Below are 26,095 nucleotides of genomic sequence, written 5' to 3'. Positions count from 1 at the left end.
AATATATAAACTATTCTTATTATAGGGTTGAAATTTAAATTCTCCTACTAATTAATTTAAAATCAATATCCCAAACTAAAATATTCTTATTATAGTCTTACAATTATGTTTTGTTTCTTAAATTTAGATTAGAGCTTATTGAATTTTTGACTAATAAACTTATTTCGTTCGCAAATTAAATTACATTCATTCTCACTCACAATTTATTTTAACTAAATGGATAGTTGTCTTTTAGTGTAAGTTCTACATAGTCATTTGATTCAAACATATTACGAGTTTTGTATTACGATATCATATTTTATATATCGTAATCTATGTCATATTACTTACATTTTAACTAAATGACTATTATATATATATATATATTTTTCTCTCATTCAACATCAATATTATTTATTGCTTATAGATTATTTTGAAGCACAACACAAATACACAATATTTAAGTATGGATGAGACAAAGGAATAACAACCTCTTCGTCGTCTTAATATGCAATATCGTTGTCTGAAAATGCAAATATGCAATATCGTTGTCTGAAAATGCAACAGAGCACATGTGATCACATGTGATGTCGTCGTTTTAGAATGAAGTTGAAGAAGTGATCGAAAATAAAGTTGAAAAAGTCCTCTCAAGACGGAGGTGAAAGCATTATCGCAGAACTTAGAAAAATAAAAAATAAATATACCACATATCAGAGAAATTTGTGCATATTTTTAACAAAAGTTATTAGATTCTTAGCATTTTAAATAATTTTAAATATTTAAGGTATAATTTTAACAAAAATAAAGAGATAAGTAAACAAAAATAATTATACAATAAATAATTTAAAACAAAAATATTTATAGAATAATACTTCAAATAGAGCAAAATACCTTAAAAAAAAGAATAACAGTTTACTAGCTCTTATAGATTTTAAATTGTATTTATTAAATAAGAAATATAAAAGCATGAAACTAAAGAAAAACTTGAATTCATTTGGAGGGGTGTGCCAGCTCTTGCAATAGAGCTGTTGTAGTGGATGAAGGTCTAACCGTGGTTAGCCCACTCTTCCGGTTGAACAACAAATAATTGTTTTTGTGTTGTCTGAGTTACGAATCACATCTAAATCATGACCGTGTTTCTTCTTTCTATCGGGCAAAAAATATTAATTGAATTTTGTTAATAATGAATTCTTTGATGAAACACTACATGTATATTACCGCTTGAATATGATGAAATCTGATAGACTAAAAAATGAATATTAGGGTTTTCCTGAATGTCAAAAGATGGATTGAGAAAATAAAGAATGTATTATAAGTGTTCTCTTCTATTTTATAAAGGGCCAACTTATACCATGGTTCTTTAGCTTTATAAATATATATAGAATAATAGAATTATACTAAATTTTATAATTTGATTTAAAGTTTTCACTAACTATATTTTACACTTGCGCGTTATTCAGGGAAAAATAAAAAAACAGATGTATAATTTAATATAGAAATTTGTACATATAAAAAGTAAATTAAAACAAAATTTGAAGTATAAAGAAAATAACATAACTAACGTCAAAAATATTTGTTTTAAATATTAGAAAGTAAGACTTATTTAATTTAATTTAAAGCATGAACAGTTTTTAGTAACTCTTATAATTATAAATTATATTTATTAAATGAAAATAAAAAATATTAAACTAAAGAAAAAGTTTGAACTCATTAGGAGGGGTGCGCCAGCCCATGCAATAGTGGAACACAAAGGCGACACGTAAAAGCCCCAGCAGCAAGCTACTGTGATGGGCTTTACCCCATAAAAATTAATTTAATATCATGTGGGCCGATGGCCCACGTATCAGATATTAAACTGATAAGAACAGATACTACACTTGATCTTAGCCAAAAGGCCGAGAAAGGTATGAAGTTTACTTTGGATTCAGCTTTTAATTTATAATCTCTCTCCTTAGCTGATGCAGTAGTCCTCAACCGATGTGGGATTTGTGAAAGGGGATGGCGCCATTATCAGTATTTCCACCATTAGCTAATACAAATTATCTCATTTTTTGTGGACACTAGATTAGACGAAATAAAATATAATAGAATTGGAAAGTGATGGTAAACGAAATTGGAAGGCAACAACCGAAAATGGAGAAGAAGAAGAAGATGATGAAGGTCAAACTCTTTCCTCATTTGCTACCCACTTTCTATCTCTCTTCTCTCCCTCACTCCTTTGACCGATCAAATTGAACTCTCAGGCACAACTCTTCTTCTTCTTCTTCACCAATCTACTCCCATATCTCTCTCTTCGTATAATTTGATGGAGATCGACAAAGCAATCAGGGGAAGCGATGACAGGAGGCTGAAGACGAAATACAACAACGCCATCTACGTTATTCAACGTGCACTTGCTCTCTATTCGTGGGTTTAGTTTATCTGATGCTACTCTTTTAATTAGTTTGTTTGGAAATAACACCTGTGTTTGAGCAATTCCTAGCTTGTAGATGAAAATGCATGAAAGTCAACTCTATAAATACAGTCTTCCTTAATTCAAATCTGGCTTCATGTTTAAATCTATAAACATTCTTGCATCGCATTGTGAAAAGATTGAGGATTTATGAACTTTAAGAGAATATAAGTTAATAATGTTAAGTTGGTTTCTTCCTTGATGAAATTGTTTTTCCTGATCAGAATTGAAGAGGTTGCCTTTAGCTTCAATGGTGGGAAGGATTCAACTGTGAGTACTTTGAATTGATAGTGTACTCAGTTGAGATTTGTTTTCTTGATGGTGACACATGACACTGGAATTGGTCTTTATAGGTTCTGTTCCACCTTTTGAGGGCTGGCTATTACCTGCATCAATGTGAAAAAAGTGTTCCAACCTTGGATACTGACATCAAATACCCAGTACGAACGATCTATTTTGAGAGCTCTTCTGCTTTCCCTGAGATCAACTCGTTCACTTATGAGATTGCTGCAAGGTAAGAAGTCTGCAATTTGCATTTCTTTTACAAATCATTTATGCTGTTCTCCAATGATAATAGCTATACAACCTAGCAGTTATGGATTGCAACTTGATATTCTTCGCCAAGATTTTAAGTCTGGCTTGGAGGGTCTACTCAAATCCACACCCATCAGGGCCATTTTCCTTGGAGTTCGAATTGGTGATCCTACAGCGGTATTTCTGTGATCTTAAATCTTTATGTTTATTCCTTGTATAGAAGTATGCAGCTCTTTGTTTACATAAAAAATTATTATCTGCAGGTTGGCCAAGAACAATTCTCCCCCAGTTCACCTGGATGGCCATCTTTCATGAGAATTAATCCTATTTTGGACTGGTCATACAGGTTGGTTCATGGAAAGATGAAATTATACTTTGTTTGGATTAGTTGATGATAGAGTAGACAGACAAGAACTTTGATGGGTAAAGTTGTAATTTGTTGTTCATTCTGTAGTTGTACAAGGTATAAGATGTTCAGAAGTGTATTGGAAGTTGGGGAAATTTTAAGGTCTTTTCTTTCGGATAAAGAAATTAATTGCAGAAAATATTATTATGTATTTTTTTTATCTAGGTCTCTAGGACTTATAGTCTCCTATAGTGGATATTATGATGGCTATGCATTAAGAAACTTTTTTATGCAATACAAATTTATATACCTTTTGGTGGAATCTGAATGTTACTTGATGTGTATATGACAGAGATGTGTGGGCCTTCCTTTTAACTAGCAAAGTTCGATATTGCAGCCTTTATGACAAAGGGTAAGTACTAATATAAGAACTGTGTCGATTTCAGTACCACTTTTATGAATTTTGTAGAATGTATTACGTTATTTCTTACAAAGTCAAATGATGCTCTTTTTTTACGTTATTTTGGCACATGTGTTCACAGGTACACTTCAATTGGAAGCATACATGATACAGTTCCAAATGCATTATTGTCTATGAGCAACTCTCCCAATTCTGGAGAGAAATTCAGACCTGCATATTTACTTTCAGATGGACGATTGGAAAGAGCAGGAAGAGTAAAGAAATCTGGACAATCTCCTGTTATCACCAATGGCCTTAAAAATGCAGAAAAACGTTCAGGTGGGATGCTTACAGCCTCAATAATTGTCGTGGGAGATGAGATTTTGTAAGCCCCTTGTTTCTTAACACTTTCTAAAAATGTTTGACATTTGAATTTCTTGTTATCAAAAGTATTTCCTCCGTTAATTTTTTTTATTATTATTATGGAAATTATGTTATACCTCTTTGCATCAATTTCAACTTGTCTTTCATATCATTCTTGTTGGTTTGATAGCTCAGGTTTGGCAGTGTCAATGATTTAATTGGAATTTCTTTGAGCAAAAAGCTGCATTCTGTAGGCTGGCGTGTATCTCAAGTAGCTGTGGTTTCAAATATTGTAAGTAGTACTTATTAGATTTCTGATATATATATGAATTGGCTTATTAATTTCCATGTATTCTTAGTCTATTGGATTATATCCTAGGCAATAATATATTGAGTGTCTTCTCTATACTATTGAAAGTAAATCAAGAAAACCTTATGATGTCAATTCTTTCTCTCTTTTTTAAGGTGCTTTGATTTATGAATTTCAAATTTTATGACTTTTACATTCTTCCAAAATCCAGATAGATTCAGTTGCTGAAGAAGTTGAACGACTCAAGTCTGCAAATGATATGGTAGCCACAAGTTGCTTTTCTAAATACATGGTGATTTCAAGAATATATATTGAACTGGGTTTCGCAGGTCTTCATATATGGTGCAGTTGGCCCTCTGCAATCAGATGTTGCCGTTGCAGGAGTTGCAAAAGCATTTGGAGTTCGAACAGTATGTCATAGAGACATAAAAAACTATATAATTTGTTTCTAGTTCTGTGTTTGTTACTTGTTAGGATATCAACATTCTAATTCTGGTGTTTGGTTTCGATTTTATCACTATTAAGAACGAATGGTTGAAGTAATAATGTTACTAAACTTGTGAAATTTACGAGTAACTCGTTTTCCTTTAACTTTTCTTCATAGGCCCCGGATGAGGAGTTCGAAGAATATCTTAGGCATGATATTGGGGAAAAATGCACGGGCGACAAAAATGAGGTAATAAAATGGTCATTATGGGAGCCGTTATTGAAATGCTGAGATACTTTCATCTATACTTTCTTTTTCTTCATAATAATTATTTCTGACTAGATTTCTCTTTTCTAGATGGCTCAGTTGCCAGAGGGTATTACTGAGTTACTCCATCACGAGAAACTACCAGTTCCATTGGTATTAACTTCTTTCACTTTTTTGCTTTTTATTCGATGATTCATATTTGTGTTTTATGCTTTGTATTTTTCGTCAATTATAGATCAAATGCTTAAATGTGATTGTTCTTGCTGCAACCAATGTGGATGAGCTTGAAAGGGAATGGGATTGTATTCTTGAGTTGTCAGAATCTGGCGGCCTTCTCACATTGGCAGAACCGCTTGTCTCCAAGTCCTTCACTACAACCCTATATGATGTATGTTCCTGCCATCTATACAATTCCATTGCTTTGCTAATGGTGATTTTTTTCTGAGTTTCGATAATGGAGCAATGTTTGCTTGCATATTGTGTGACTCTGTGATCAATACAGGTGGAACTTTCTCAAGAGCTATCAAAACTCTGTCTTGAATATCCAGATCTGTATATAGGTAAACGAGGAATACTTATTTACCCAATAGATATGTAAAAATTTAAAGCAAGAAGATTAAATTTGATAGAAGAATTTACAGTTATTTAATTTTCTACAAGAGAACAAACGAGTTTCATTCTTCCTACTAAGAATTACACTTGTTATGAATTTATAGGATGTTACCGCAGATCAAGAAATGGCACGCTTGTGATACATTTTGATGGCAAGGTAAGAAATGGAAAATAAGATTGAATAGGTTTGTGGGTAATTCTAACTTTTTGGGGATTTGGTTTAGGATGAAGAAAAACTGCAAGCTGCTGCAAATGCTTTGAAAAAGAAGTTCTATCTGGGGGCATTTAAAGAACTGAATTACATTGGGAAACTATAACTCGATTAGGTATGAAATAAAATTTCTTTGTCTGAAACATAACGAAAAACATCATCTCATGATTAGATGAGACATGTTCAATAAAGTCGAGTTGGCCTTGGTGATGGCCTCTTCTTTTCATTTGCTTCTGTGTTGTAACCCTGGTTGGTCTTAGGACCAAATTTACCACAGTGTATTTCTTTATATGCATCTTCTCCAGATTTTTTGTCAGCTAACTTCGGTTTTGGCCTTTCATTACCGAACTTCTTTTTTCCCATTAAAAAAATAGCTACATTTTCCATATTATTTAGTTCAATTTGGTTAAGCCCTCAGCAGCTTAAAATTGGTATCCTAAGAAGTTGTCATGCTTCTATAATTTAGTATCTTCATTGAAAATTTATAGACAGATTAATAAAGTTTGATTATTAAAAAGAAGTCAAAAATAAAAGTATGGTAAAGTTATAAAGGAGTTTCTAAACCCAACCTTTTAAAGTGAGTATTGTTTGGTAACTATTCTAAAAATCTTATTACCAAACCTATTAACTAAAAGTTGACTCTATATTTTATCCTAACCTAATAAAATATATTATTATTTAATTAAATAAATTAGTATGTATTTTTTTTAATTTGACTAGTAGTTAACCAAATATAATATTTGCATTTTTTTGCCCAATCCAATAAAAAAAATACAACTAAATGGATAACATCAATAATGTATTTATTTATTTTTTTTCTATTTAAAAAATTTTTGAAGTACAATAACGTTTTATCTGACTAAAAACCTATAATTAATTTATTATGTGCTTACTAAAAAATATAAAAATTAATAAAAATAATTTACAAATATAAAAAAACACATATATTAAAAAAATATTAAAAAGAAAGAAATAATTATCTTAAAACCTCATTCTTTTTTCTTTTGATAAATTTAAATTTATTTATTTTTTATTATATATATATATATATATTAATTTAATTAAATAAATAAATAAACAATTTTAAAATATTAAAAAATAAAATATTAATTTAAATAACAGAATAAAAAAATTATTAATATAAAAAATATTGAATAATAGTTTAAAAATATTTTTTTAAATAAAATTAATAGACAATAATAAATAAGTTTAAAAAAGAAAAACAAAATTAATTAAAATTTATAAAATTTATTTAAAATATTTAATAAAAAGTTTTAAATTAATAAAAAAAATTACAAATACATAATATATATATATACTAAAGAGAAAGACATTATTCTTTTAAGACCTAACTTTTTTCTTCTATTTGTTTTGGAAATATAAATTAATTGTTTAATAATTTAAAACTGATAAATTAAATTAATTATTTTTTTATAAATATATATTTAATTTTATAAAATAAATAAATCATTTTTAATATATTAATAAATAAAATAAATATAGAATAGATAAAAATAAACAAATAAAATATTATATTAAATAATATATAATATTAAAATATAATATAATATAATTTTTTTTATTAATAATAATATAACATACTAATATTAAAAATATATATTTAAAAATATAAAAATAAAATAAACAGAAATTAAAAATATTAAATATTAATATAATTTTTATTTATTTATATTAAAATTATAACAATATAAAATTTTATTAAACAATTTATATATTTTAAACAATTTCACTATTTCAAAAATAATTTGTAAAATTAATAATCCAAAATTTTAGAAAATTGGTTATGTATGTAATGTAAATATATCAAAATATTATAGTCAATAGTAAATAAATTTATATATAATTTATGTAATCAAATATACATATTTTATTTTGGATTATTTATTTTCCCTATATATATTTATATATATTGTTGTAAAAATATTTTTATTAAATAATTTTTTAGAATTTATTATAATTCAATATAATATATATATATATATATATATATATTTAATAATTTAAAATTTATTATATATGAAATCATCGACAATTCCAAAAATTTCAAATATAATAAAAATATATATTACAACATTTTAATAATTTAAATTTAATGTATACAACTAATTTATATAATTTTAAAATAAAATAAAATTTTCTTAATTTTTAAAATTTAAAAACATTAACTTACTAAATTATTTAAATTTATAAGTTTAATTTAATAATAAAAATATAATTATTCATTTACATTTACATTTTATAAATATATAATTTTCTTTATTTTAATTTATTTTTAGTTATATTTTATTTTAATAATAATATTTTTATTTTTCTATGTTTTTGAAACTTTATTTTGTTTTTTCTACTATTTATTAATTTATACCTTTTAATTTAATAAAAATATATATATTTTACTGAATTATTTTATTTATTTATTTATATTGAATTTAATTTAATTTTTAATTAAATATATTTAAACTTTATTAATACTAGTATTAGTATTTTTATAATATAAATTAATATTATGTTATATTTGTATAATATTTTATAAAAAAAATAACTTTATTTTTTTAATTATTATTTATTATTAAAACATTTTTTATATTAATATTTTAAATATATTATGCTATGTATTATTCTAAAGTTATTTTTATTATATAATATTTTAAATAATATTATAGCAATATAATATAAAATAAAGTATAATATATATATATATATATATATATATATTTCAGGATAACATTTAAATAAGAGAAAATAGTAAAAAAAAACATTTAAATTCAATAAATATGAATAATATTTTCTTATAAATAAAATGGTATTTGGTGTGTTTAAAATAAACTCAAAATTCTAAATTTATAATTCAAAACATTTTTTTATTTTTTGTTATTTCCTTAATCTCAGTCTTTCTTAATTGCATAACATATTATTATATAATTAAATCAAACAATAAAAAAACAAATTTAATTAAAAACATTTTTCTTCACTATTTTTTAAAATGATAACATTACACGACCGAGGTAAATAATTTGGATATTTTTACATAGGTTGCAAATAGCCCTAAGAACAAACTTCAATCAACTTACAATGGAGGCCTCTCACTTTTAAAAGAAAAAAATCCGAGAAGTTGTGAATATTAATTTTCCAGGTTTTTTTTTCTATTGCCTCTCTCTAACTCTCAAAATCGCCTGTAGAACCTCCTAAAGTCGATTCAGATCCGAGCCAAACAAACTACAACCCCAATTTTTTGGATTTCCTAAGAATATTTCAAAGTTCATCGTGCGAATTGCTCTTGTCACTCTTGTTCGTTTCCTAGTTTGGTACAATAATTGGAGAAAAATATAACCATCCTTTTGTGATCTTCTCATCTTTTGGATAAAGGAAAACCACACTGGAATGAAAGGAGTTGTCTTTTTCAAAATGGCCTTGAGCCTACTCTATTATCGTCGGTAAAATAAAAGAAAGTCGGGTCTATTTGACATTTGTTTTTTCAATATAAAAAACAAAATTAAATTAAATAATATGAATTACTTATATTTCAATCATATTTAATATATTTAATTAAAATTTATAAGGTAAAATACTAGTGTCTACAATAATAAATTTATTTTATTTTTATTTAAATATATTTTCACTAGACATTAGTTCTATTTATGATTTATTAAATATATATTTACAATTTTCTTTCATTTACTTCCTATAATTTCATTTTATATTTTATTATATAGAAAAATTATGCATTTTATATTACCATTTATTTATTTATATATATATATATATAATAACTCTAGTGACAAGTCGGTGTAGAATGTGTCATAAAGTGGTGGCGTCGGCGTCTCACTTATTTTTACACTGTGATGGAGTGATTGCGATTTTGAGTTTATTATGGAACATTAATAGTATTCAGTGAGTTATGCCGACGGAATCCATCATTAATTGTTGGAAAGTGTGGATAAACACAACGAGTTCGGTTGGTCTGAGTTGTTGAATCCCTATCCCACTTATTTTCTAGTGGACCAATTGTTTGAAAGAAACCATAGAACGTTCAATGATCGTTATCGACCAATGCGTTTAATTCATAATTTTATTATTATGACAATCGGGGAGGTTTCATTGGGTAAACCAGTTGAGTTAGTTAGAAAATTCATTAATCTTTTGAAGATCTTTTTGTTCAAATTTGTTCATTGATGAACTATTTTGTGTTGTATTTTTATTTTATTTTATTTTTTAAATGTTTTTCTTTTAATTTTATAATACTTTTGTGGTTGAGTTTAAACAACTCTCATCTATATCATTTTGACCATTTTCAAAAATAAATAATCAACTCTAAAATGTCCTAAAAAAATTACAATGATCATATACATATATATATATTCATTATGAGCATATATTTATTTTTATAAAAAAATAATCATTAATCTAAAATTAAAAAATATATATATTATATTATACTTAAAAAAAAAGTATTTCATTTAATTCAATCACATCTTTTATACATAAAACAAAATCACTCTCACTTTTTGTTTTAAAAATTCTAAAAAATAATTGTGAATATGATAACAATTGAAAAATATTATTCAAATAACTTATGGAGATACTATATGTGATTGACACAAATTGTTATCAAGCAAACACTGATAGAAAGTTTTTTTCAAAAAAAATATATTAATAGAAAGAAATTAAAAACAAGTCAATAATTTTAATTCATCTCTTAATTTTTTAAAATATTTTTACTGCTTTAATGTTTGTAAATATTAAATATATATTAATTAAGATTAAGATATAAAAATATAAATAATCGATCATCATATATTATATTAGAGGAATGATAAGGAGCGCGACTTTGGGGGAGCGACTCGTACAGCAAAAGTGATCTCACTGTTATACGAAAGTGACATCGCTGTTATACAAAAGAGATCTCGTCTATTTTGTATAACAACGAGGTCTCTTTGTATAACAACGATGTCAATTTCGTATAACAACAAGATCATTTTCGCGGTACGAATTGCTCCCCAAAGTTGTGTTCCCCATCATTTTTCATTATATTATATGCACAATAAGTTGTTCAAGTGAATTATAGCCTTGGAAAGTAAGTTCAACTTTTATTTAATCGAATGTGGATTAGTTTTTCTTACAAAAAAATAAAAAAAAAAATAAATAAAAAATAAAAATGGTGAGAAAAATAGTTATTATTATAATTATTTATTTTTTAAATTCCTTCAAAGTTGTCATTTAATTAATTAGGAATATTTCAATTCTATCAAGTGAATATTATAATTTTAGAAATAAATATTGCTCAAGGTAAACTAGATAGATCTTGTACTTTAATTACTCAATATAATTCTTAATATGAAAAATCTTTATAATGCATATTTTAAATAAAGTAACATTCTTTTGGTCATGCAGTCATAAATATATATATATATATATATATATATATATATTAATTTGTTAGCCAAAAGTAATTAAGAAATTATAACATAATTTACATTTTATATTTAAATTAAAACTCAACTTGGTAAAAAGTATTTGCATCATTGATCATTTTAAGAATGATTGGTTTTGAAGGAGGGGGATGAAAGTAGGTTAGGCTGTCAAATATTTTTATCCCAAATTTATAGCATTTTTAGCATTACCCATTTTTTTTTATAAATAGTATTTTGAACCGATTTGTCTAAACTGTGTAGAAGGTTCACTTGAACGTGTATTTGGAATGAAATTAGCATGAGATTTGAGGATTTTTGAAACAATTAAAACATTAAGGTTGTAATTTGATTCATCATTAGTTTTAAGATGAATACTTGGTGTTGGTGTGATCATCGCAATATAAAAATGAAATTTTCCAAATTATTTTCAAAACAAAACGACTTTTTGAACCAAACAAACAATAAAAGTACACAATTTTATTAAAATTATTATATATCCAAACATAAAAATATGAATAATATACATTATATATTCCAATTCTAACTAATCCACAAGCAATTACTAAGATGTTTTATATACTAAACATAGTTTTTGAACATCACAAATAATCAAAATAGTGAGTCAATTTCAAAAGGAAATAATGGTATAATTTATCTATTTACATACTTTTAGGAAATGGTTATATGTTTAATGTGAATACATATAATATTTTATGTGGAGTTTATTTTATTTCAAAATATTATAGTCAATTGATATATAATTTATGTCATTTCGGGTATAAATTAGAAAGAATAAGTATTGTTATATATTATAATTCATAATTAAGGATTTTAGAAGTAGATAAACATAAAGTAAATAATTGTGATAATTTTAGGTACAAGTTGTTAAAAAAAAAAATTAATAATTCAAAATTCTTGTTTATTATTTGCATAACAGATTCAATAACTGTTCCAAATAAAGTTTAATTGGTAAACATGTAGACAAATTTAAACTATACTAATTTATTCCAAAAGTGTGTTAGGACTTGTTTGGAAGAACTTGTTTATGTAAAAATATTTGAGTAAAATTTAGTTACTATTAGTTTAATTTTAAATGTAAAAATAAGGTGGCCTGTGTAAAGAAAATATTTGTTGATTTATTATATTTATTATAAGGAAACAGTTTTTAAATTGTATTTATTGAACAAAAATTAATAATACATAACTTCACTAAACTTAAGAAAAGATTTAAACTCATTTGGAGGGGTGCGCCAGCCCATGCAATAGTGCAACGCAAGGGCAACACGTAAAAACCCCAGCAGCAAGCTACTGTAATGGGCTTTTCCCCATAAAAAATTAATTTAATATCATGTGGGCCGATGGCCCACGTATCAGATATTAAACTGATAAGAACAGATACTACACTTGATCTTAGCCAAAAGGCCGAGAAAGGTATGAGTTTTCAAATCATTCAGCTCTTGTTTTATAATCTCTCTCCATGGCTGATGTAGAAGTCCTCACCGATGTGGGATATTTTGAAAGGAAGATGGTAAAACTCTTTCCTAATTTGCGACCCTTGAACTCAAAGGCAACTCTTCTTCAACAATCTACTCCATGCTCTCTCTTCGTATATTTAGATGGAGATCGACAATTCAACCCTATAAAAAATTATTATTTGCAGGTTGGCCAAGAACAATTCTCCCCTAGGATGGCCATCTTTCATGAGAGTTAATCCTATCATACAGGTTGGTTCATGGAAAGATGAAATTATATAGTTGTTGATAGAGTAAGACATTTTCAGTGAACAGACAAGAAGTACTCTTGAAGTAGTCTTTCAAGGTTGTTTTTAGATAAACAAACTAATTGAAAAATCCAAAAAAATATTTTGCAAGTTGGAAAGCATGAAAGGACAATGAACTGTAATATTGTCAAAAAGAAATGAAAAGCTACTACCAGAGTGAGATATTATGTTTTTTTTTATCTAGGTCCCTAGGACTTATGGTCTCCTATGGTGGATATTATGATGGCTGTGCATTGAGAAACTTTTCATTGCAATGAAAAGTTTTATATATTTTTTGGTGAATCTGAATCATTATACTTGATGTGTGTATGACAGAGATGTATGGGCCTTCCTTTTCACTAGCAAAGTTCGATATTGCAGCCTTTATGACAAAGGATAAGTACTAATATAAGAACTGTGTCGATTTCAGTACTACATTTATGAATTTTATAGAATTCACTAACTTACATGGTCAAATGATGCTCTTTTTGGCACAGAAATCTCTTTGTATAAATATTGATTTTCATTTCATTTTTTATGTTTTTTTGGCACATGTGTTCACAGGTACACTTCAATTGGAAGCATACATGATACGGTTCCCATTTCTGGAGAGAAGTTCAGACCTGCATATTTACTTTCAGATGGAAGATTCAAAAGAGCAGGAAGAGTAAAGAAATCTGGACAATCTCCTGTTATCGCCGATGGCCTTAAAAATGCAGAACACACGTTCAGGTGGGATGCTTACAGCCTCAATAATTGCTGTGGGAATTGAGATTTTGTAAGCTACTTGTTTCTTAACACTTTCTAATAATGTTTGACGTTTGAATTTCTTGTTATCAAAAGCATTTCCTCTGTTTTATTTTTATTATTATTATTATGATGGAAATTATGTTATATCTCTTTGCATCAATTTCAACTTGTCTTTCATATCATTCTTGTTGGTTCGATATCTCAGGTTTGGCAGTGTCGATGAATTAATCGGAATTTCTTTCAGCAAAAAGCTGTATTCTGTAGGCTGGCGTGTATCACATGTAGCTGTGGTTTCAAATATTGTAAGTAGTACTTATTAGATTTCTGATATATATATATATATATGAATTGGCTTATTAATTTCCATGTATTCATAGTCTATTGGAATTTGGATTATATCCTAGGCAATAATATATTGAATCTCTTCTATATACTATTAGATGTAAATCAAGAAAACTTTGTGATGTCAATTCTTTCTCTTTTTTTGAGGTGCTTTGATTTATGAATTTCAAATTTTCTGACTTTTGACATTCTTCCAAAATCCAGATAGATTCAGTTGCTGAAGAAGTTGAACGGCTCAAGTCTGCAGATGATATGGTAGCCACAAGATGCTGTTCTATATACATTGAAATTTCAAAAATATATATTGAGTTCATATATGGTGCGGTTGGCCCTCTGTAATCAGATGTTGCCGTTTCAGGAGTTGCTAAAGCATCTGGAGTTTGAACAGTATGTCATAGAGACATTAAAATACCATTTGTTTTTAATTCTATGTTTGTTACTTGTTAGGATATCAATATTCTAATTCTGGTTTTTGGTTTCGATTTTATCAATATTAAGAAAGAATGGGAAGTAATAATCTTCCTAAACTTGTGAAATTTTATGAATAACTCATTTTCCTTTAACTTTTGTTCATAGGCCCGGATGAGGAGTTTGAAGAATATCTTAGGCATACTATTGGTGAAAAATGAACGGGTGACAAAAATGAGGTAATAATGCTGAAAATATTTCATCTATACTTTAGTTTTCTTCATAATATGGATTCAAAGTATAATTTAACCCCTAATTAACTAGTTTTAAACTGTCTTTTCTGAGTTTTGATAGTCTAAAGCAATATTTGCTTGCATATTATGTAACTCTGTGATCAATGCAAGTGGAACTTTCTCAAGAGCTATCAAAACTCTGTCTTGAATATCCAGATCTTTATATAGGTAAACGAGGAATACTTATTTACCCAATAGAGATGTAAAAGTTTAAAGAAGACGAAATTTGATATGATAAAAGGATTTACATTTATTTAATTTTCTACAAGAGAACAAACAAGTTTCATTATTCCTACTAAGAGTTACACTTGTTATGATTTTATAGGATGTTACCGCAGACACGCTTGTGATACATTTTGACGGCAAGGTAAGAAATGAAAAATAAGAGTGAATAGGTTTGTGGGTAATTCTAACTTATTGGGGATTTGGTTTTGGATGAAGAAAAACTGCAAGCTGCTGCAAATGCTTTGAAAAAAGAAGTTCTATTTGGGGGCATTTGCTGAACTGAATTACAATGGGAAACTATGACTCAATTAGGTATGAAATGAAATTTCTTTGTCTGAAACATAACGAAACACATCATCTCACGATTATATGAGACATGTTCAATAAAGTCGAGTTAGCCTTGATGATGGCCTCTCTTTTTACTTTGCTTTGTTGCAACTCTGGTTGGACTTTGGACCTTTGTATTTTTTTATATGTATATTCTCAATATTTTTCGCCAGTTAACCTCGGTTTTGGTATTACATTAACGAATTATTTATCCCAATAGAAAATATTGCCTTTTTCCATCTTAGGAATCTTTTTACGAAAATTATTTAAATTGAAATCCCCATGCGTGGAATATGAAGCATTTTTAAATGGATTGTAAAATTTAAGTTTTCATCTATATAGAAAAAAAAAACCATTCATTTGCCTAAAGTATTGATTGTAACATGAATTGAGATACCATTTATATTCTTGAAAAAACTGCTTATTTTGTTATGAAATTTAATGACTGCATTCATTTTTTTTTTCATTAATGAAGTGGTTATAGATTAGGAAATAATAATGTACAAATTAATAAACACAATTCAATTCATTTAAGCTTGATTAGTATGATTTGGCTTAAAAATATTAATAGATTGCAATTAGTACTATAATAGTTTTAACAAATAACTTGATAATATAAATAAAATAAATATAATTTAATATAAATAAAAATAAAATTTGATAATAATTGAGCCTATAAATAGTAAATACATCTATCATAATAAAAAAAATAACATGGTCCATTATAACCATACAAAGAACTGTTTTTCTATTTTAAATTAATATTTTTTTCTTAAATAATTTACCACCCCTGCTATTTTATTAAAAATATTTCAAATTATACATTGGAAAATTTTTGTGTCAGCTCATGACAAAAGGTTATGGACAAAAATTATTTTTATGATTTTCGAAGAGCATTCCATCTCGAGATAAAATGACATTGAAAACACATTTGAGCTTTATTGAGACAACTAATTTGGGTAAATGAGGTACCGCTCTTACAAGAAAGAGCCAATTGCGCTACATATAAAGAGGTGATCGACTTCAGCGACGACTTTGGAACTGATGTGCTAAAATCCTTAAACTTGCAGGGGCATACTGTACATACAAAATTTATATTCTTTAAAATATTTCGTCACATTAAACATTTTTTTTACGGTATAAGATCATCTATTACGGAATTTCCGTTCGCCCTCACATAAATGTAGCAAAATAGTCATTTAATTTTTTATTTTTCTCTTACTATTTTGCCTTTTTTATGTGAGAGGATGGATCCTCGAAATAGACAACCCGCTATTTTTGGGATAGATTCTCTATTACGATGATCTGTTTTCCTCACATAGAGGAGCAAAATAGTCTTTTAAATATATATTTACTGTTTTGCCCTATCCGTCAGGAACCCAAAAATGGTCTCCAAACAGGCAACCCATTGTTTTTTATTCAACGATAAATTAAAATACATAAATCTCAAAATTAATATTTAATTTTAAAAAAATACATCTAAAATAATTATATTTTTTTAATATTATTTTATTAAAAAAAGAGAGTATATTTTGACTATTTAAAAAAAATTAAGTTTGGATAATTCAAACCCATTATCATAAACAAAGTTGAGCCCAATTGGGTAAAAATAAATTTAGGAAAATATTGAAAATTTGGATAAAATTTTAAGGATAAAAAAAAAACAAAAAGTTTAACCTAAATCCAAGAATAATTATTTAAGAGGGGTTGTCTTTATCGGTGTCTCTGACTCTCTCTTTCTTTCTCTCGCCTCCCCCGCCCCACCCTCTAATCTCAACTTCTGTTTTCTCTCTCCTCCCTGGTTCTCTCTCTCCTCTCTCTTCTCTTCTAAAGGAAGCTGCTTTATCAACTCGTAAGGATTATCTCTATCTCTCTCTTCGTTGTTATTAGTTCTTTCTTTATCTCTCTAAAATTTGTATTCTGCCGTTGTTGAATGAAACAAGCAGGCGGCACACATGTGTCTCGAATCTAAACTGGATACCAAACTGTTTTAATTTTTGTTTTCATTAACTAGATCTATCATTTTATTTCTATCTTACACAAAAGTTTTATTATTTCTTTTTACGAAACCGGCAATTGGGATATTCAGATCTTCATGTTTAATTAGGTTTTCTAATTCGGAGATTTGAAAAGAGATATGGGTTCTTTTTGTATTATTGAATATAGGGTTCTTTTTGTATTATTAAATATGGGTTCTTTTTGTATGATCTTGAAATTATTCTGGCTATGGCGGTGGTTTAGGATTAATTGTTTTGTTTGAAATGTGTAGAAAAATGGATGATGATGCCTTGAATATGCGAAATTGGGGTTATTATGAACCTTCCTTTAAGGGTAATCTTGGTCTTCAATTGATGTCAACAGTTGCTGAGCCATTGCCAAACGTGAAACAACAACAACAACAACCTTTGTTTACTAATCATCAACCGGCCTTTATTAATCATATTAATAATGGTCATCTTCAACCTAGAGATTGTGTTGTTTCTGAACCTTCCAATATGCAATTGAACTACTTAAGGGATAATTGGATAAACCAGCAAAGAGATAGATTTCCTAACATATTTCCTTTGAATCCAAATTTTAATGTTCTTCCCATACAGCCACCACCACCACCATCATCATCTTCAGTAGCTCAACATCATATGCAGATTCTTTCGACGAATGATCCTCCTCCTCCTACTCTTCCTCCTCATCCAACAAGTGTTGTGATTGAGGAAAATGAAGGTGGATCAAATTTGAAGAAGAATAAGAGGAATAGTAGTAGCAACAGGAGTCCTAAGGTTCCAAAACCGAAGAAGAGTAAGAAAAGTCCAAAAGAAAATGGGAATTCTTCATCAGTTGAAAGGATTAAACCTGCAGTTAAGAAGAGTATGGATATGGTTATTAATGGTATGAATATGGATATATCGACTATACCCATCCCGGTTTGCTCTTGCACAAGTGCTCCACAGCAGTGTTATCGATGGGGATGTGGCGGTTGGCAATCGGCTTGTTGTACAACTACTATTTCTATTCATCCGTTGCCAATGAGCACAAAGAGACGTGGGGCAAGGATAGCTGGGAGGAAGATGAGTCAGGGTGCTTTCAAGAAGGTTTTAGAGAAGCTGGCTTCTGAAGGGTATGACTTTGGGAACCCGATTGATCTTAGGAATCATTGGGCCAAACATGGGACAAACAAGTTTGTTACTATAAGATGATTAGATCGATCGCCAGTTTCATTTTACATACTCATCTGGTTTGTTTTTTCCCTTGTACATTTGATAAGTTTATTGTTATTATTTTGGTAGGTTATTTTGGAGTGTTCCAAGGATGATAAGCAATTTCAGTAGTTTTTTTCTTTCTTGTTGAACTGGAAAGATGAGATGTTCAATGTCTTATTTTTATTTATTTATTAGATTTGGTTATAATTGAGAAACTTTTGCTTCTGAATTAATGATTTCCTAACTAGGCTTCACATAGGTATTGAACCTTATAAAGGAAGATGTTCTAACCTTTTTTTGAAGTCATTTTTCATATAAGTGATGTTTAAGTTTTTGATCTTGCATTGATTGTTTGTCTTTGTTTTGTCCTAACAAGCTTTAGTGTTTGATCGAAATCGACAAGTGGATCATTCACTGCAGCATCCATCCTTATTGATGGACTGGAGGTTTTAGGGTTTCTTCATTGCAATTTACATATTTTGTTTCTAATATTTGGTGTATGATGTGTAATTTACTTTGTATTATGATTTATGCCCTCATATATCTAGTTTTTTGTGTTGCCAATAATTTGATTGGAATTCCAATTATGACTTGACTGTAGCTTCGACTTGTTCAGATGATTACAATCACGTTGATTGAAGCTCGATTATTTTTTTTTGTCTCCCTTAGCATTTATCTTTGTCGAGAAATGTGATCTTTTGAGCCATCGTATCAGAAGAGAGAGTTTAGGTATATGAATCTGGACGATATTCGAGTGGAGATTAATGATATTTCAAAACATAACTTCACAATGTTTTCACAATGTGTTTTCACAATGTTTTGGGGGCAGACACACCCTTCTTTTTCACATTTCTTTACACAAAACGACACTATACAAGTCATTTTTTGGCACTCATCTTTACAATTCATCAATCAATTCATGTTTTATGTATCAATGTTTCTTGCTGCATTCTCTTGACGAGTAGGCGGCTCAGTTTGGGGGGACAACACCACATCTGCAGTTTCACGTAACTGATCAGGTGGTTGTTGTTGTTGTGTCTCCGGCGGTCTCTCATCCATAGGAGGAGGCCTACTCTCGTTTAACCTCCTTACCCTCCAATTGAGAAACTCTAGAAGAAGCGAAGCTCCACTCATTGCTCCTCCAAAACCGGCTAATGTTGCTAACAGAACCGAAAGAACTGCCTGAACTCGAAGCTGTAAAAGAAAGAAAAAAATCTTGTATAGAGAACCACAGCAACATACTGGAAGGAAACATTATTAAATGAATTGTCTTACGAGCGAGTAAAAGAGATTAGCAAAGAGAACCACCATCAGAAACTGGATAGTTGCATACAACCAAGCATATTTTCTCCTCACTAAAGATAGAACATAACAGAATTGCATTAAAATCAAACTTTAAAGGTTAATTCTCGGAACATAATTCAATTGTTTAGTTTACCCATTGTTGTTGAGGTCATAGATGCTAAAAGACCAAGAATGCAGGAAAAAGGCAAGGATATGGCAATTGCACCCGATCCCATTTTTCTAACCTATATGAAAGAAAATAAGTCACAAATATCCAAAGTTTCAATCAATTTTCAAGAACCAGGGCTTACCAGAAGCTGCTCTAGAAAACAAAAATAGGCAAGCATGCTGACAATGACCAGAACCGGTACATCCTGCCAAACCCTGAAAGTAGTGTAAATGCGTAATCTTAATTCAAACAAATTTGGTTGTTGTTGCTAAAACCGGGGAAAAGCTTACGATAAACAATTCTTTTACCTGAGTGGTGTAACTTCAGCTTGATGAGTCCCAGCCGATGGATATGTACGCGGATTTTGAATTCGTAAGAGTGTGACTGGCAGGTTCTTAACCTCCTGCTTGCAAACTTCGCAAATCTTATTGCCTTTTATACTAAACCATTTTATCACACATTCTTGGTGTGCCAATGCAAGCTCCCCTTTGCAGCTGCATTCCATTTTGAAAGTAGAAGCCCCTTCTCCAAGTTCAACCCAACAGATTCTACACACAGCTTCTTCCTGTCGAATATCTTCACTAGCATCTCCGTTTTCTCCATCTGTGAAACCAATCCAGATACAGAAACAAAAATAAAAATTTGACTCTGTCTCTTACTGAATTTAGTATTTAAACGTTTCTTTACCTGTGTTGTTTATTGGAGGAGACATGATAGGACTTGCATGATCTATTCTATCAAAAACAACTCGAGGAGTAGTTGGAATAACTCGAATTATACCACCGAGAGGATCCACCTGTCTTATGATTCCATCTTTATACAGAACAGGGACAGATCGTGAACGATGTATAGGATGTGTATTGAGATTCCCTCTACTGGAATCGTCATTAGTTCTATATGCTCCTCCATGCATTGACTCTGGATTTGAATGAGCAATTGGAGTCACCGGTAAGGAAGAAGTCCTGTTCATTTTGGGTGTGAATAGCTTTGTGAGGGACAAAGTCCTGGAAATTGAAGGTTTATCCCATCTTCTTACAGGCGATTCGCCCCAAGTATTGAGAGAAGCCTTTTCAATATCGGATGAATTGTTCCGAAACTTAAAACTTAACTTTGGTAGCAAACTCTTCATGGATCTAGTAGTTTTAGATGGTGGTGAAGGGCTTGGTGAAGTGAATTTTGGTGTGTAAAGAGGAGGAGGACTAGGTGCTGGCGAAAAATTTACTCTTTTTGGAGTTCTGTTTGGGGTTGATGGCATGTTTAGTCTCACATAATCTGTTGAAGGAATCTCAAGTAATAGGTTTTGATTCTTATTTGATACTTCCATTATTTCACTTATAACTTCAACCTGCAGAAGAAGAATATTGCCAGAATTAGGGTTTATAAGCTTCTGAATTCATTCATTAATTCAATCAATCAATCCTTCTATGTACAGACAGTTTGTTTATAAACCGAATGTCAAATTGAGTGATGGATTTTGAACAGTTTAGCAAGGAATTTCAAGCTTTGAGAATCCAATTTGGAAGAAATTAATGCAGTCATCTTTAAGTCAAAGAATTCATAATCATATCATAACAGGCATTCGAAATCGAGAATAAAACGAAGAACATGTAATTTGTAAACAAGAAAAATAGATCGTCAGAGCTATAACTATATAACACATTCAAATTCATCATAAACTACATAAAACATGAGAGAAAGTATTTACTCTTTGAGTTTGCGGAGAAGAAATCCGGCGATTGACGGAACAATCATCATCATCTTCAGCAGCAGCAGCATCACCGCAGTAACCGCCGCCGTCTACCACTACTAACTTCGGAGGAGTCGAATCCATCTCAGATTTCAAACTTATTCAATCTAGCTAGCTATGTTTTTGCTATATATGTATATATTGTATATAAATCATACTGGATCGATGAAAAAGCAAAGTGAATTGCGGTCTCAAGTAGTTAAACGCGGCATTGAATTGGATAAACAACTTTCAAATTCCCACCGGACCATCAAATCAGCCAATGTTGTATGTACAGAGAGAGACAGATTCTGATTCGACGGGTGTTCATAACATTAACAGAGAATGTAGAGAGAAGATAGTAGCAAGCAGACAAAGAAGATCAGAAAAATGAGAGTTACAGGAAAAGAAAGAAAGAAAGAAAGAGAGAGAGAAAGGAGAAAAGGGAAAGTCTTCCAAAATATTTATTTTCTTTCTAATTGTCTCTACTCTATATTATCTATGTCACATGACATTGACCGCCCTCTTAAATTACATTCTTATTTCTACTCACAAAATTTATTACAATTTTTAGATTTTTTTATATATAAATAAACTAAACATAATAAAAAAAATTAAATACATATTTGGTTTACAATTCTATTTACGGTAAATTATTTACTAGTAGAAAAATCGTCGACTTTTTAATAATCGTAAACGTTTTGTAGAGTAAGTCAATGAGATATTAGTCATTCTAGAGATATAGAAATTTGATAATGGATTGATTACATTCTTTTTATTTTTTATTATTTTATATTATTTTTTTCTTTTGCAATCAATCTGATTTTTTTTATTTATTTATATAAAAAGTTTTATTTTGTTATAATTATTTTTACATGGTCAAAATAAAAAGTGAAAATATACCATAAATTATTAAATTAGATAAAATAATTTAAGAAAAAATGATGAAATTGTGTTTCTTTAATTTAGTACTTTATAAAGGAAATTGTGATAACATTTTTTTTACCAAATACATCTTTTTTTCCATTTCAATATTATTTAATATTTATATACTTTCCCTAATAAAAAACAATCAAATTCAATTGAAGATCAGTCGGTTACATGAGTTAGATAAGATTTTAGAAGCCGGATTTTGTTTGGTTAGTGTGAAATATATTATTTTTATTTTACTGTGATTTTAATTTTAAAAATGACTTAATTGTTATTTAATGTTTGAATATGAGTATTTTTATTGAAGGAGGTCCGAACTAACAACATTTTATCTAACAACATTTTATTTATTGTAGGCTTTCTCAAATAGACAAAACATCTGTCATCTTATTTTAACATAATTATTTTTGTTTTTTAATTAATTTATCATATTTTTAAATAAAATAACATTTATAAAAATAAATCATGTTACAACCCAAAATAATAATTAATAATTGGGCTTTCAAAGTGTAAAAGACAACCATTTATTTCAAAATCAACCTTATCTTTATAGAATATATATATATATATATTTATATATATATATTCTTAATATATATATATATATATATATATATATTCTTAAAGAGTAAAACTATCTATACATATCCAAATTTCTTAACTAAATGAATAAATGTTTAAACTTATGATTTAAAAGAGATTAATGTTTTGCCAAGGAAAACTAAACACCTATCACAAAATAAATAAATAATAATAATAATTAAAGCAATCAGTTGAATGATAACTTATATAAATAAAAATTGGAGTCAAAGCTATTGTTTGTTTTTTTTTTTTTTTCTGGCCGGTTTATCCAATCAAAATAACAAGTGTGAAGCCGGTCTAATACTCTAATTTTTAAAACTCTATCTGATTTTATCTTATACAACCAAATATAATATTAATGGTCACATTAATTATATATTTTTTTTTTATAGAAAAAAAATATTTTTAAATAGAGATTACACTTTACATCATGTAACAAAGATGACTGATCTTAAATCTTAATGCCCCTTCCTTTATTGCGGGATAATAATAATTATTATAAAATTTCTTTGTAAATATACATTTATTACTGCAATCTTATTTTATTTATATAGCAAATGGTTGATTAAATTATTATTTTTTAGTCATTTAAAAATAATAGAATCGTTTACTAAACTAGTACGACCAAGAGTTTATTGGTTGATTACAAATATTATAACATCACTTTGGAGGTAGGAAGGGACACCCCTCTAAACAAATAGTTAAATAATAATAATAAACCATTTCACCATTTTTATTTATATGTATATTTTTAAAGTCACTTTATCTCAAAGATTTTAAAGAATATTTATTGTTAATAATAATAAGATTAATATGCAATATTTTTTTTTTAATTTTATATATCTAGCAATTATATTACAGTTACGAATTACGATGGACACAAGAATATCGATAAGATACCTAATACTTATAACGTATCGATAGTTAACCAATTAATATAATTTGTGAGGTATAACAATTATTATGAAACAATCGAGACCTTGGATCAAGAAGAGCATGAGTATAAAAAAAGAGAGGCTAATTCTTAAAAGTCTTCCACCCTAAGAGGAGGGCATTCATGTCTTCTCAACTCTAATTAATTTATTACATTTTTTTAAGTAAGAATGGAATTGATAAATTTAACATCTTATGTGACATTTTTTTTTTGCTTAAACAACCATATTTATTGGTAAGAATTATTATTGTTCTTTTTCTTTAAAAAAATCTTTTAATTCTAGCTATTAAAATAATAACCATTAGCTACTGCTTTGCAAAATGGCCTCCATGTGAGAAAAAGATGAAATAAATACTTGGTCTGGTTTCTATTTCAATTAAATAAAATTTGGTGTTAATTTAGTTATAAAAATCATATAAGAAACAACTTACAACTAATATAAAAAATAAAAAAAAAGGCATTAGAGATTAGATATAATTAATCTTCTTCTTTTTCAAGAAAAATATTTATCATTACTTGTTAATTAAGTCCTTTGACTAGTTTAGACATATTACTATCTTATCCCTATATAAATGAAAAAAGATTGGTTGTTCATCAGCTTGCATGTACATGTTTAAATTGATTGTTTGATTGTTATATGAACAATTTCTAGAGTTAAAATAATTATTTTAAAAATAGTGCATATTATAAAGAGAGGGCTATGTATGATTAGATTAGATGTATTAAATATTCAAATTAATTGTTGGAAATGGAAGGCCACAAATGTCATTGATTAAACATTAAACTTTAATACAAGTATAGTGAGTATAAGGACAAAACATTATAATGTTTATTTGATTCAAACTCAATTAGATATTGTTTGATCTTTAATTATTTGACTAATAAAAGTTAAATAATAATAATAATTGTTTTGTTCAAGAACTATATATACTTGTATGACTCAGCATAATTATTTTTTCCCTTTTTTTTAGAATTATTAGATATTATGTATAATTGAATTGAGGTATTTATAAGGTAAATATTTCATTATGGATAATGTATTTAGGTCAAAACCAGTAGGTGGGTTGGGTTCAAAACGTCGTGAGTATAAGGACCGTGGTTATTGGTTTATTATTTCTCATTCCGGGTTTAGATATTTTGATTTTGTCTAAACTAGAGAAAGCACGGTAGGGAACGACGTGTAACCATTTTTATTTATTTTTATCAACGTTCTTTCGAGTTACTCTGAGTTATTTCGAGTAACGTAGATGGATAAAATTTAAAGTTAATTTATATGTTGATGTATGTGACAATAGATTAGACTTGGATAACTAATTGTTTAAAAATAAAAATAGTCTCTCAAATAAACAAGTGCTTACAATAAAAATTCATATATATTCAGTTTCTATATAATGTCTAATCAATATTAAGAATCTTGAATATTTTGTCTTCAATAATTACATTTAAAATGAAAACATTCTATATGCTAACATTATTGTTATTATTATTATAACGTGGTAGGGAGGATAAATCAAATTGACAAATTCAATAAATTAACAAAATGTTCAAGGGCAATTTAGGAATATTTTAAAACTTTTGTATAACTAAGTATATTAAATGCAAATATGTCAGCTTTGCATACACCTCTTGAGGGTGACCACATAGATTATGATATTCACATGTTGCATTAATTTAAATAAAAATATCTAATATTATTCCTTTTATTTATTTAATTGTCTATTTCATTGACTTTTAATAAATTATTAAATATATATATACAGATAACTGTTTTGTTTTTAACACCCTAACAAAAACAAAATATGTATTTTAATTATGGTATATCAACTACTCCAAGTAAAA

General features: G+C 28.1%; 3 protein-coding genes and 2 non-coding genes across 7 annotated transcripts; 2 read left to right on the top strand and 3 right to left on the bottom strand.

Annotated features, from left to right (window-relative positions):
- Positions 1-1,693: 1,693 nt before the first annotated feature.
- On the bottom strand, positions 1,694-1,887 carry LOC124937246. Its single transcript, XR_007099348.1, has one exon. It is a non-coding gene; the product is annotated as a U2 spliceosomal RNA (small nuclear RNA).
- A 60-nt stretch (positions 1,888-1,947) lies between these two features.
- On the top strand, positions 1,948-15,606 carry LOC124934434 (FAD synthase-like). Of its 3 annotated transcripts, XM_047474967.1 has the most exons (17): positions 1,950-2,139; positions 2,223-2,385; positions 2,656-2,701; positions 2,785-2,945; positions 3,025-3,142; positions 3,229-3,311; positions 3,664-3,723; positions 3,854-4,096; positions 4,270-4,366; positions 4,596-4,646; positions 4,714-4,794; positions 4,989-5,060; positions 5,169-5,231; positions 5,314-5,466; positions 5,581-5,638; positions 5,795-5,847; positions 5,915-6,203. In XM_047474967.1, the coding sequence occupies exons 2-17, from the start codon at positions 2,285-2,287 to the stop codon at positions 6,005-6,007; spliced, it is 1,533 nt and encodes a 510-aa protein (XP_047330923.1). In that variant the 5' UTR covers positions 1,950-2,139; positions 2,223-2,284; the 3' UTR covers positions 6,008-6,203. The 3 variants fall into 3 exon arrangements, with proteins under 3 accessions (XP_047330924.1, XP_047330923.1, XP_047330922.1); XM_047474966.1 differs by having other exon boundaries at positions 1,950-2,385; XM_047474968.1 differs by lacking the exons at positions 5,581-5,638; positions 5,795-5,847; positions 5,915-6,203 and adding exons at positions 14,993-15,050; positions 15,208-15,606 and having other exon boundaries at positions 1,948-2,385.
- Positions 12,571-12,765, bottom strand: LOC124937236. Its single transcript, XR_007099340.1, has one exon. It is a non-coding gene; the product is annotated as a U2 spliceosomal RNA (small nuclear RNA).
- Positions 15,607-17,182: 1,576 nt separating the features above from the next.
- Positions 17,183-18,862, top strand: LOC124935832 (protein BASIC PENTACYSTEINE2-like). Its single transcript, XM_047476265.1, has 2 exons — positions 17,183-17,286; positions 17,704-18,862. The coding sequence occupies exon 2, from the start codon at positions 17,708-17,710 to the stop codon at positions 18,626-18,628; it is 921 nt and encodes a 306-aa protein (XP_047332221.1). The 5' UTR covers positions 17,183-17,286; positions 17,704-17,707; the 3' UTR covers positions 18,629-18,862.
- A 526-nt stretch (positions 18,863-19,388) lies between these two features.
- Positions 19,389-22,218, bottom strand: LOC124933981. The gene is made up of 7 exons (XM_047474437.1): positions 21,790-22,218; positions 20,772-21,429; positions 20,393-20,687; positions 20,227-20,299; positions 20,070-20,160; positions 19,907-19,986; positions 19,389-19,825 (listed from the first exon to the last, which is right to left on the bottom strand). Exons 1-7 carry the CDS (start codon positions 21,913-21,915, stop codon positions 19,556-19,558), a joined length of 1,593 nt encoding a protein of 530 aa, XP_047330393.1. The 5' UTR covers positions 21,916-22,218; the 3' UTR covers positions 19,389-19,555.
- Positions 22,219-26,095: the final 3,877 nt, after the last annotated feature.

This window comes from Impatiens glandulifera, chromosome 4, assembly GCF_907164915.1.
Source record: "Impatiens glandulifera chromosome 4, dImpGla2.1, whole genome shotgun sequence".
NCBI classification, from domain to species: Eukaryota; Viridiplantae; Streptophyta; class Magnoliopsida; order Ericales; family Balsaminaceae; genus Impatiens; species Impatiens glandulifera.
Note: the sequence above shows the minus strand (reverse complement) of the source record. Positions and strands in the feature narration are given on the sequence as shown.